This window comes from Polypterus senegalus, chromosome 13 (assembly GCF_016835505.1).
Source record: "Polypterus senegalus isolate Bchr_013 chromosome 13, ASM1683550v1, whole genome shotgun sequence".
Lineage (NCBI taxonomy): Eukaryota > Metazoa > Chordata > Cladistia > Polypteriformes > Polypteridae > Polypterus > Polypterus senegalus.
In genome coordinates this window covers 110512147-110526217 of record NC_053166.1, presented here as the reverse complement: position 1 = coordinate 110526217, position 14071 = coordinate 110512147, and the positions used below count along the sequence as shown (strand labels likewise).

Genomic DNA, 14071 nt, shown 5'->3' with positions numbered 1-14071 from the left:
AGTCTTGACTTACAAGCAACTTAAGTTACAACCAGCCCTCATGAACGAATTGAGTTTGTAAGTCAAGGGTCCACTGTACCTTAAAGTTTCAAAAATGCCTTGACAGATTTGACTGAAATTTGGTAATGTTGTAGAGAAAAAAAAAAAAAGTCTACTAATTTCACATTTGTTGATATTTGACTTATTTGCTACAGCACTATTACATTCTAATGCACTGCGTGCCCCGTTGCACCACAGTGTTGAAAACAATCTCACAGAGAAATAGGTTGTTATGTTGCTTTATGCAAATTGTACACTGCATAAGCAAAGTGAAAGGAGAAAAGTTCAACGAAACCCACAGGTATGTTCATCAAGTGCTTGCAATGTGGCTATACGCATTGTCACTTTTGTGACATAGATTCAGGTAGAAAGATATTACCCCCCTCACCCCAAAACCCATCATTGCATCTGTAACCTTGTACAAATTCTTAAGTGAGAATTCCAGTTCCCACCGTCCAGTGCAGTGCTCTAGACAACCAAGTTTAAATAAGATTGACAAACTTGCCATCAAAAGGTTGCAACTACTGCCTGTTTTTCCTCAACCACTTTGGGATAACAATTGAATTGCTTCCCTGGATTACAGCATTTATCTTAGAAAAGTGCTTCTAAACGTTTGTGGCCTTATGTCCCAGTTTAATCTTTAAGTTCCATGATGACCCACAGACATTATTTGACGAGAGGGGTGTTTCTATGGCATAACCTTACAAAAATCTGACTCAATTATAACATTGACTCAAACTGCTGTAATTAATTTTTGAGATAATAGTGCAAGCTTTTACAAAAATGTTTTATAGATCATACACTAAGGTATAAAAATTCAAACTCCAAAGGTAATGTGCAGTATTTCATGATTCCTGTGACTGCATGGTTCTTTGCTTTTCACCCCTGTAGTTGAAAAGTGTACAGGTTAAACTAACAAGTGTGCATTCCCTGTGATTGATCAGATCCACCCTGGGTGATCCCAATCTTAATTCCTATGCTTTTGGGACAGGGATCTACCTGTCCCAATTGGAGAGAAGGTCAGAAGTGGATAGATTGTCATTTGAAAACTTGATTTTAAAAAGGCCAATATAGTAATCCCTCTTCTCCATCACGGGGGTTGCGTTCCAGAAAATGCAAAAAAAAAAAATCAGTGAAGTAGAAACCATGTTTGTATGGTTATTTTTATATATTTTAAGCCCTTATAAACTCTCCCACACTGTTTTTAAATATTCTCTGCACAGTTATACAGTAAACCCTCGTTTATCGTGGTTAAACCATTCCAGACTCTACCGCGATAAATGAATTTCCACAAAGCAGGATTCTTTATTTATAAATCTAATATTTTCGCAGTTAGAGCATAGAAAACCTGTTTACCTTCTAAATATGTTTAACATTATTAGAGCCCTCTAGACATGAAAGAACACCCTTTAGTCAAAAGTTTAAACTGTGCTCCATGACAAGACAGATATGACAGTTCTTTCTCACAATTAAAAGAATGCAAACATATCTTCCTCTTCAAAGTAGTGCGCATCAGGAGCAGAGAATGTCAGAGAGAGAAAAGCAAACTATCAAAAATCAATACGAGCTGTTGGGCTTTTAAGTATGCGAAGCACCACGATAAAGCGGTTGCAAGAAAAAGGGAGTAATGCGAAGGTAGTCTTTCAGCATTTTTGAGAGGAGCGTCCGTATCCTCTAGGCAAGTGCCTCTGTGAAAACAGCCCCTCTGTCACACCCCCTCCATCAGGAGCAGAGGGGAGAGAGAGAGAGGCAAACAATCAAAAATCAATACGTGCTGCTAGAGCTTTTAAGTTTGCGAAGCACTGCGCGGGAAGCATATCGTATATCATTGAGGAGTTCTATTTAATACATAATACGTGCTCTGATTGGGTAGCTTCTCAGCCATCCGCCAATGGCTTCCCTTGTATGAAATCAACTGAGCAAACTAAGGAAGCATGTACCATAAATTAAAAGACCCATTGTCCGCAGAAATCCGTGAACCAGCGAAAAATCCGTGACATATATTTAGATATGCTTACATTTAAGATCTGCGATGGAGTGAAGCCGCGAAAGTCGAAGCGCAATATAGCGAAGGATCACTGTACTAACATTATAAATCCTCACACAAGCAGCCACTGCAGTTTACATGAGGAGGTCTTAACTTTAAGCTTTTACCTTTATAAAATTTTTTCAAGGTAAATGTGGTTGATCATGGCTTAATACTGAAACCTAAAAATCTTTTATATCCTTAAATTGATAATTACCAAAATAGTGGTACTGTACATATGTATTGAAAATTAGTGTGCACCAACTGAATGTTTGGTTAATTTGTGGGAACTACTTTCATAAAAAAAAGTTTTTCCATTCAGGCCAACATTTACTGCATGAACTGGTGCAGGAAGATGCCAAATTAAGGAGAAGTTTAACAAATGGCACATTCCAAACTTTCACCAAGATATATCCCAATAAATCAAGGAGATCCCACAAATAAGCTAATATGATTGGTTATAAATGAATACATACAGTGGCCCTTTTAAAGACGCAAATAATGTCTGACATCGTTTAACAAAATAAAACAATGGAACATTACTGTTATTGCTCCATTCACTACAAAACTCTGGGGCAAATAAATATTCTCTACTGGCAATATTATAACAATTAATGTTTAAGGTGTTGCCGTTAATGAGTATCCTTATGTAGAACTGTTTTATTTTGGGGGACCTCCACACATTTCAGCTAATGTGAATTGAATCAAACCTCATAAACACAACAAACCAAATAAGCTTCAGTCATGGCGACAAGTCAGAACAAACCTTTGACTTAATAATGAAGCAGAAAAAATGCTTGTTTTTTAGCGTAACATATCAGCAAAGTGGAAAAAAGCTTTACAAAAGGTCAGATATTTCCATTAGTCATTGCACCTACAGCATATTCATTTTTAGCAGCATTTACAAAATCAGAAGAACTATATAAACCATACTTCACCATTAGAAAAAAAAAAGAAGTCCGGTTCTAACATTACTTATATAAAGATGAAATGCAGGCTTTTTTTTTTTAATCTTTTCTTTTAAATTATGATTGTGAAATTCTGAATTGTAAGATACAAGGTGTGAGAAGTGCAGAGAAGATTGTATTAGTCAACAGGTTCAAGCAGTAGAGAGCTTTTTAAAAAAACAACAGCACCACAGAAACAGAGCGCGAACATGCAAGAGAGAGAGAGAGAGAGAGAGAGAGAGAGAGAGAGAGAGAGAGAGAGAGACGAGCAAGCAAGCCTGCGCGCACACGCACACACACACTGGTCAACGCCAGCCCGCCACCATACTGTAGCAGTGAGTGGCTGCAACAGAAAAGCACACCAAAGCATCTCTGCAGCTCTGACTTATTTTGTATTTTTTTCCCCCTTTTTTTTTTTTAGCACTTCCTGCATCAGAACTGACTGCTCTGTGTGCTACATATTTGCTGGGACCTGTACTCTGAAACCTGAATCAGCACAGGGTCTCTTCAGCCATCAACAAGTTAAGGCAGGTGGACCCCCAGCCGTGAAAGAAGATTGATCCTTAAATAACCAACTGAATTGACAAGATCGGCGTGTGGAGGGGGCGGGGGGGTGCACGATATTTTAGGATTACAACATATGAAGTTTAAGCAAATGCCTCAAAAAAAAAAAAATTCTGTCTGTCTTGCAGAAACAATTTTTTTTTTAAAGCAGTGGATTTAAACAAAAAAGCTGTGGCTTGACATGGAATTTCTGCTTTCGTTACAGCTGGAGGGACTAAGCATTGCTTTACTTAAGGAAAGAGCAATTCCTTTTGTGATTTCTCAAAAGGGCTTTTTCCCTCATGGATTTTCTTTCCATCTCGTTGCTCAAGGAGTCTGCAGAGGAGGATAGTTGAATGCAGCCTCCAATGTGCACAAAAGAATGGGTAAGTTTGCTCTTTTATACAATGGGTTTCAAAATGGGGTGGGGGTGGTGGGGGCTGAGTAAATTAAATGCCTCTGCTAAACGTCATTTATCTAAACAGAAATACACAAAAAACACAAATGACAACCTGCTTGAGACATTCACTCTTTAAAAGGATTATTATAGATAATGTTGTTACATCAATATAATGCTTAACTGAGTTGCAGGCAGAACAAAATGCAACATTGTTGGATAACTGGATTACTGAAACATTTGATTTTCCTTTATGTTAAATTTGAATTGTTTTTAAGAGGAATCAAAAAAAAAAAAAATCTACTGAAGTCAAATGGTATAGACATCCCTGTATATTAAAATATAGTTTTGTGCAAAATTACATTCAGATGTATTAAAGTTAGAGGGAATTGTCTACCAATGAAAGAGGGAAAAACGAGCACATGCAAAAATACTTTGAAGTTAAACACGTTAAGAAATTGAAAAGAAAAAGAAAATGAGTTACTGCTTTATTGAAAGCCAAGAAGCTGCCATTATAGAACATAATTTTAAAGCACCCTTGCCTTTTTTGTTTTGAGGCTCAAGATTTATTTTGTTAATTCCTCAGGTTTCCATTCAAGATGGCCATTGGTGGGTCCAACACCAGCGGCACTTTATGTGATCAGCATGCTGCTACGTTTGCTCCCTGCATCTGGCACAGCCTGCCCTCAGAAATGTCGTTGTGAGGATCTCCTCTTTTATTGTGACTCCCAGAGTCTACATTCTCCACCAGATGGGGTGGACAGAGGTGCTTTAGGCCTTTCTTTGAGGCACAACAGCATCACAGAACTGCGTCCAGACCAGTTCTCTGCTTTCACTCAGCTGACCTGGCTCCATCTGGATCACAACCAAATTACAGCAGTGAGGGAGGATGCCTTCCAGGGACTGTACAAATTAAAGGAGTTAGTTCTGAGCTCCAACCGCATCTTCCAGTTACCCAACAGCACCTTCATTCACCTCATCAATCTTCAAAATCTGGACCTCTCTTTCAATTTAATGACATCTCTGGAACCAGAGCTTTTTCATGGCTTACGCAAACTACAAACTTTGCACCTTCGTTCGAACTCACTACGCACTACTCCTGTCCGCATCTTTTGGGATTGCCGCAGCTTAGAATTTCTTGACCTGAGCAACAATCGTCTAAGAAGCCTAGCCAGAAATGGCTTTGCTGGCTTAATCAAGTTGAGAGAACTCCACTTGGAACATAATCAGTTGAGCAAAATTAATTTAGCTCACTTCCCAAGGCTCATAGGCTTGCAGACACTTTACCTACAATGGAACAAAATCAGTAACTTGACATGTGGAATGGAGTGGACATGGACCACCCTAGAAAAACTTGACCTTACAGGAAATGAGATTCGTTCCATTGGCCCAGACGTGTTTGAGACCATGCCAAACCTTAAAGTTCTACTGTTGGACTCTAATAAACTGACCAGCCTGGACATGCGGATTTTGAGCCGGTGGAAATCTCTAAGCAACATTGGGCTTTCTGAAAACTTATGGGAATGTACCAAAAGGATCTGCTCATTGGCTACTTGGCTTAGCAATTTTAAGGGCAGGTGGGAACACTCCATACTATGTTACAGCCCGGAATACGCGAAAGGCGAGGAAATACTGGACGCTGTTCATGGATTCCAGCTGTGCCAGAATTTTTCAGCAGCAGTGGTTACACCAAGTACGGGTTCCCCAGAGGCAACATTCATACAGGAAGCCAGCAGTGATTTTTTTGGAATAATGCCTGCAGACACTATAGGGAGCTTGACTACAATGACTATTACTACAAGTACTACCAGAACCACTTATCCTACAACTAATCCCCCTAGACCAACTACTACTTCTCTGCTGAGCACAGAGACTACAGAGGAAGACAACATTGAAGATGACAATACACTTCTTACTCAGCGAGTCATCATTGGTACCATGGCTCTGTTATTCTCCTTCTTCCTCATTATCTTCGTGGTTTTCATATCTCGCAAGTGCTGCCCTCCAACTCTGCGCCGGATTAGGCATTGCTCAGCCATTCAAAATCGTCGACAGATGAGAAACCAGGCCAGGCAACCTATGGCAGACTTAGCCACCCAGGTCCCCTATAATGAATACGATCCTAGCCATGAGGAAGGTGCACTGGTCATTATCAACGGGTATGGACAGTGCAAGTGTCAGCAGCTGCCTTACAAAGAGTGTGAAGTATGAGTTGTTTCTCACTCCTTTTACTCATTCAGTCACTCCCAAAACACAGGGTTTTAATTAAAACAAAAAGGTGACTGTAAGTACAGCATTTTATTAATATACCCATTTCATTTTATTTATGTTTTACTATTTGCATATTCATGCTTTATTTCTATGAAGTAAAAAAGTCTAATGAAATGGTGCTACTTGAATAATTCTTGTTCAGGAGACAGAACCAAGGTTTATTAAAAGAAAGCTATACAAGAGGAAACACTAGAAAATTTCAAGACAGTGTTAGCATCCGAGCTAAAAATCTGAATGATTAAGGGAAAAAGTGAATATTTACAGCCTTCAAAGCCTGGCTCCCTTGTTGCACAATAAGAGGAGTTATTCTGCCCTCTTGTGATTCTATAAGGGAACTAACATTTCTTGTACAGTCAATAAGCCTAAGCAAGTCATCTTCTCAAATATGGAAATCGGTTTAGGTTTCTCAATATGTTAAGAGTTTAACCTTAATGCAAAAGCCACCAAGTTAGCTGCCACCTTGCACAATTTCAGGGTGTGAAATTTGTGTAATTTTAAAAAGATTTATTCCAAAAAAGCATACTTTTTAAACAATCACAACTGTGCCCTAAGCATAACTACTATTGGGAAATGCAATGTGGAACATGTAGCACTGTACATTATTGCTTTACTCATGCTAGGCTTAAATGTTTGCACACAATTACCCTACTGCTTATGTAATTTTAAAACGGACCATCCCATTATAACTCATACACTAAATTAGAAGCTACAATATGGGGTTTGTGGCCTCTCTAGTTGTAAACATTATGCACAGGCCATAAAAAAAAAATCTTTTCAATGAAAAATCCAACATGTCTGGCTATTCCAAGAATCTTTGATCAGTATAGTGACTAATGAAGGGAACTGAAGGAAAAATGCTACAGTCACCCGATCCATTTAAGTTAAATAGACAATGATAAAAGTGGCACTAACATTTAATTAAGGTTTAAAAAAACACCATAGACATACGGTGATAGGTGAAAGCCAAGAATGTATCAGAGGGTGTAATGTTTTGGATTAAAGATATATCAATGTGAAGCAGTGTGCTTCATCCTTTTATGAAACACACTTACCAGCTACGTCTGTGCAGTAAACTGAGCTAATTAAGAGTAAAAATGTTGTATAACCCAAAGTTGCGAGGCAGAAGCATCTGCTCGTGATGCTTACATCAAGTATAGAGAGGGCACAAATATACATCGTCGCATCACACAATCTAAAGAGGAGACATTTATTGTAACAGATTGCTATTCAATTAAAAATCATTTGCACATACACAGAACACATTTTAAAAGAAAGGGTAGGTTTGGGGTGGGCAACTGGATAGCATTCATTAAAATTATAATGACTAACAGTCAAAAGGTCTGTGTAACTAAGAGCGATAGTCTTTAAATCATGCATAACATTTGTGATATCCAACAGTATTCCACACACCCCACCATGTTAAGCACAGTGGCATACACTCTATGCTAATTAGCTTTACTCTGCAATCCGTTAAAAAAAAAAGACGGAGCACGAATATCAACTCTCCTTAAAGGATTAAGTCATTAAATAAGTTAAACAAAACAAAAAAGGTTAAATTAAATTTTTCTTGGCTAAAACATGATGCTTACATAAAATTGGTCTCGGTGGGTGCTGACATCCCCCTAATGTCTCCCCGTAACACGTTGAAATAACTGCTTTTAGGAAATGTGCCATATATAATTAAGTGCCAGGCAAACAAAGTTTGATTTTACATTAAAGTCTCTAACACAAAAAAAAAAAAAACCTACACTTCAAATTAATGTTGCAGCTTTCTGAAGAACAAGGACACTCAAGTGGGACCTTTAGCTGGTGGCAAGTAGCATACTGACCACACATTTAATCATTTCACTGTTTTCTTCTAATAGGAGTGACCTGTGTTGGTATTCCATGAACTTCAAACACAGTATGTTCCAGCCTCATCCAATGATTTCAATGCAGGCTCCATGATTCACCCCATCTTCATCTGTGCCAATCCTTCAGCACACAATGAATGCTCTTTTTTTTTTTTTTTAATTTTTAAATGTTAAATATACAATTTCATATATGTATAGTGGGTAAAAGATGTGGCTTTAACGGAGATGATTTTTCCTGAAGACATATATTTTTAAATAAAAATGTTATAATTAATGGGTCCTTTTGGTCTGGTGGCTTAATACAGGAGATGGACTGGGATTTGGGAGAGTAGCATGGTTTTCAGCATTTTCAGCCCGAGAATGCTTTACAATTGACAGCAAGATAATTCAGAAATGCTGTAAACACATTTATTGGGTTGCTGGATTCTGTATATTAAAACTGTACCAAGCTAAGAAGTACACATGCATTTGGCCATATTACGGGGTAGAAGCTAATATAATCATGGCGGTTGGGTTGAAGGGGGTGTTTGGAGTTGGGGAATGGAGAACACAGTATAAAGAAAGATTTGTCTAACCTAGAGAAGTGGGGAGTAGAAAATGCAACATGAATTAAAAAAAAATAAAACAACTTTGGAGCAATTTTCTAGAAACTAGCAACTCACTATGGTAGAACATTTGTTTAAGTCAAACTGAAAAGAAAATCTTAAATCCAAATAACCCTAAATCACCTAAATACTTGTATAAAAAAAAAAAAAAATGAAAATAGGAAATGCTACCTCTGAAACACACACATGTTTAAGTTATTTTAATCTGGAGCATTCGCAAGTTAATTATTTTCATTGCAGTAAAAATGAAATGCCACTCTTTCGCAACATTAAAGGTTATATTATGTATAACCACCTTTTTACATAAAAACCATCAACTTTAAAAGGAGAAAGGTAACCTATTTAACCTATTTGACATTTCTAAGCAATTTTACATGTTATGCCATGAGCAATATACAGTAGATAACAGCATTTTGAATTTTGCTTAGATGATTTGACATTCTGCTGCACACCCTTTTTCTTTTGATCTTGTGATGTACAAGTTAGTTTTTGGGGGTGTATGGGTTCAGTACAATTTACAATTTATTTCTTTAAATTACAAAAATCACAAGACATCTGAACTCTTACTTCATGCCTTTTGTATATATGGATACAAGAAGCGTACCATTGTTTTGCTAAATGGTAGACTTGACATTTCAGTTTCATAAATCTGCTAAAACAAGAACTTGCTTTGTGAGCTGGATAACATTATGAAAAATAAGAGTTTATATAGTACTATTTTTTTTTCTAGTTACTGTTAAAATTCAGTCTGCTCTCTGAATTTCAATCCAAGAACAGCTATTACTCTGAAAACTTACAGTAGCTGTTTTTCTATCTATCCTTACATATTGGTGTTGCAAGCAAAATGTAACCCAATTATTGACTATTAGGTTTTTAAAACCCCTTTTCAAAACTTAAATTTAGACTACATTAAAGAACTACCACTATCAGTTATTAAACTCTACCAACTGCAAAAATCTAAATAAGCACTCAAATGTCATGAGGATTTAGAAGGGGATGATTGTAATGAATAAATATACACTTGGCAATGACATTTTAAAATATAAAATTTAGTAAATAAATATGAACTGAATTGACAGGCACAGATCTATGAAGTGCATGCAATTACAAGATTAAATGAAGACTGCAAGCATAAACTTGCACTAAATGATTGTCAAACCAGAAATGCTGTGCTAATTACAAATACACTGGATATTTGAAATACTCCAATGATTTACAAAAACAAAAACACACTGTAAATATATTAGCTTGTTTTTACAAAGTTTGTCTTTATGTTCAGGCAACAGTAACTTATTAGAAATGTGCTTTGAAAACTGGAGGTATGGTGTAGATGTAATTACAACAATGTTTAGCTTGCACTGGAAATTCCTTCAAATGAGTACAGTAATTATATAATGAGTAAGTAAGTATTATGCTGCCAGAAGTAGTCTGAAATATACAATAATCATGTACCCCTTCAGACGTCAAGGTGGTGAATAACAAAGTTTCAAAGAGTGACCCACATTTGTACAATGGTTAGCACTACTCCCTTCCCAGGTCCAGAAGACTCACCCAGTCACCATCTATATGGTCTGCCCATATTTACATGGGTTTCTGCTCAGCTACTTTATTTTTCTGAGCAAAAATGTGCTTTGTGATGGACTGACACTCTACCTGGGGATAGTTTATGCCTTCTGTTATAATGATGCCAGGATAGTATCTAGATCCCACCCTGAAAACCTAAATTGGATTAAGTAAATTAGGGGATTGATTAATGTTTTGCAAATTCTAAAACTGTAAAGTGCTCATTAGAAGTACAAAATGAAGCCAAATGCATCTGTCTGTCCAGACAGTTCCTGTACTGAGAAACACTTATTTACTCTGTCTTGAATGGTGGCATAAATTTTAATAAATGTTCATGTAGCAATAGTCGGAGTACATTCAGGTCAACAACTACAACAGTTGAATGATGAAAACCAGCAAACAGCTTGAATGTTTCATATTCATTCTCCAATCAATGTTTCGCAACTAACCCTCAATGTGCCATCATTAGTTTGGAAAAAGATCACAAAAAAAGGACAAAAATTAACCCCTAACTAAATCCATCTTAGACCATTACTAAATTGAGCTTCCTCTTTTCCTAGGACAACTATTTTATACCACTTACAAGACCCTAAACTTTAAACGTCCAGTACATTCAACTGACATTTGCCAGGCTGGGGTTAAGGTTAAAGGTTTGGTCATGAGAAAAAGAAAACAATTTAAGTATTCTACTCGGATGCATAAAATATAAAACCTAAAAATGCATAACAAATAATCATTAAAATGACTAAGAGCTGCAAATACAGTCTGAATTACTAAATGGTTATGCGGTTTGATCAGTACTTAAATTTCATCTCTATTCTGTTGATTAATAAGACTAAAATATTCAGAAACACCTCCCGACTAGGTGTACGGTACATACATAATGAAAATTCAATCATCTTCATGGTTTAGTGTCAAAACCACCTGCAAAACTAAGATCTTAAATAATTTGCCTGTAAAACTAAAATGGTCAGGTCTGAAATGTGTTTGTGATATGATCTACCTACAAGTATAATCTTTTGAAAGATTTCAGCAGGAGCAGGGTAAGAATCCAAAAAAGAAATTCAACACATTTGCTGATTACAGTGGTTTAAGCAAAACACCACTTTTTAGTGATAGAGAATGAGCTGTTGTAATCTCCCAAAGCACTTAATTCTTACAATTGATGAAAACCCAAAAAAGGTAAAAAAAAAAAAAAGTATTTAAGGCCTAGTTATTTGAAGTGGATGTGCAATCAATCTATGCTATTCAGCATTTATTAAAATTAATTCTATGCAAGGAGTTTTCTATGCAGTTAAACAGCAATGTGCTCAAACTACTACTAGATGTGGACAATATTAATTCACAATGAATGAATTCTTGCCTTTTTTCTCTGTCAATATCAAACTCAATGCGCAGGTATATATAAGAAATCAGTATGAAAAATGTCCACATACAATTTTAACAGCACCATTATATAAACTTATAAAAGAGCTTATATTTTTATGGCCAATAGATTATTGCAACAGTTGAAACAAGAGACATTTAACAGATTTTTGTTTTAGGTTCATCTGTCAGTCAAATGCTATGGTAAAAAGTAGTGCACTAAAAAGGCAAATTACCGATTTTACAATTAAATTATATACAGTAAATAGATGGGGGGATGAGTAAATTTACAATACATTCAGCGTTAATTCACAATTCAATGCCCTAAAGTAATTATAATTCCACAGCCCCCATTCTCAAAATCTCTTAATTTGTGAATTAACACCTATCTTCACTTAATTGCAAAAAACATTGCTGCAAATGTTTGACACCTTAAGTTTTGTACTCCATAACCAACTTGTGCTGATATTCTAGTGTTTATTTTAAACTGCAAATTCAAATTTAAAGAATTGTGCACTTCGTTCCATTAAGAGGATAGCTGTAAAGTTAGACTCTGAACAAATGTTTTGAATTCTAACTAATATATTTATGTTGCAGCAACTGATCAAATTAGCCATTTATAAACCGATTCATTTCCAAAATATTGACAAAGTTCTTTAGACATAATCTGCTCATGAAATGGCATGAAGTCATTAAATAATCACTACTTTAAAATGTTTAATTTCTTGTGCGTTCTAATCAAATATTAGGCACAGAACATTGTGCCCATCTGTAATGTCTAACTTGCTCAATTAAATAACAGCAAAGAGCTAGCCAATAGCAAGTCTGTAAAGAAATGATACAGTGCATCCGGAAAGTATTCACAGCACATCACTTTTTCCACATTTTGTTATGTTACAGCCTTATTCCAAAACGGATTAAATTCATTTTTTCCTCAGAATTCTACACACACAACACCCCATAATGACAAAGTGAAAAAAGTTTGAGGTTTTTGCAAATTTATTAAAAATAAAAAAAAAACCTGAGAAATCAGATGTACATAAGTATTCACAGAGAAATCAGATGTGCATAAGTATTCACAGCCTTTGCTCAATACTTTGCCGATGCACCTTTGGCAGCAATTACAGCCTCAAGTCTTTTTGAATAATGCCACAAGCTTGGCACACCTATCGCCCATTCCTCTTTGCAGCACCTCTCAAGCTCCATCAGGTTAGATGGGAAGCGTCGGTGCACAAGCATTTTAAGATCTCTTCAGAAATGTTCAATCGGGTTCAATTCTGAGCTCTGGCTGAGCCACTCAAGGACATTCACAGAGTTGTCCTGAAGCCACACCTTTGATATCTTGGTTGTGTGCTTAGGGTCTTTACCCTGCTGAAAGATGAACTGTCACCCCAGTCTGAGGTCAAGAGCGCGCTGGAGCAGTTTTCATCCAGGATGTCTCTGTACATTGCTGCAGTCATCTTTCCCTTTAGCCTGACTAGTATCCAAGTACCTGCCGCTGAAAAACATCCCCACAGCATGATGCTGCCACCACTATGCTTCACTGTAGGGATGGTATTGGCCTGGTGATGAGCAGTGCCTGGTTTCCTCCAAACGTGACGCCTGGCATTCACACCAAACAGTTCAATCTTTGTCTCATCCGACCAGAGAATTTTGTTTCTCATGGTCTGAGTGTCCTTCAGGTGCCTTTTGGCAAACTCCAGGCGGACTGCCATGTGCCTTTTACTAAGGAGTGGCTTCCATCTGGCCACTCTACCATACAGGTCTGATTGGTGGATTGCTGCAGAGATGGTTGTCGTCCTGGAAGGTTCTCCAATCTCCACAGAGTGACCATCGGGTTCTTGGTCACCTCCCTGACTAAGGCCCTTCTCCCCCGATCGCTCAGTTTAGATGGCCGGCAAGCTCTAGGAAGAGTCCTGGTGGTTTCAAACTTCTACTTAGGGATGATAGAGGCCACTGTGCTCATTGGGACCTTTAAAAGCAGCAGAAATTTTTCTGTAACCTTCTCCAGATTTGTGCCTTGAGACAATCCTGTCTCGGAGGTCTACAGACAATTCCTTTGACTTAATGCTTGGTTTGTGCTCTGACATGAACTGTCAACTGAGGGACCTTATATAGACAGGTGTGTGCCTTTCCAAATCATGTCCAATCAACTGAATTTACCATAGGTGGACTCCAAGCAAGCTGCAGAAACATTTCAAGGATGATCAGGGGAACAGGATGCACCTGAGCTCAATTTTGAGCTTTATGGCAAAGGCTGTGAATATTTATGTACATGTGCTTTCTCCATTTTTTATATTTTTAATAAATTTGCAAAAATCTCAAGTAAACCTTCTTCACAATGTCATTATGTGGTGTTGTGTGTAGAATTCTGAGGAAAAAAAATAATTTAATTCATTTTGGAATAAGGCTGTAACATAAAATGTGGAAAAAGTGATGCGCTGTGAATACTTTCTGGATGC

The 14071-nt window shown here is 37.1% G+C and overlaps 2 protein-coding genes across 3 annotated transcripts in view; one reads left to right on the top strand and one right to left on the bottom strand.

Moving 5' to 3' along the window:
• Window positions 1–14071, bottom strand: part of ctnna1 (catenin (cadherin-associated protein), alpha 1) — a 205777-nt gene that overhangs the window by 97404 nt on the left and 94302 nt on the right. The window lies entirely within an intron of this gene.
• Window positions 3718–7970, top strand: lrrtm2 (leucine rich repeat transmembrane neuronal 2). Its single transcript, XM_039775528.1, has 2 exons — window positions 3718–3941; window positions 4539–7970. Exons 1-2 carry the CDS (start codon window positions 3938–3940, stop codon window positions 6161–6163), a joined length of 1629 nt encoding a protein of 542 aa, XP_039631462.1. The 5' UTR covers window positions 3718–3937; the 3' UTR covers window positions 6164–7970.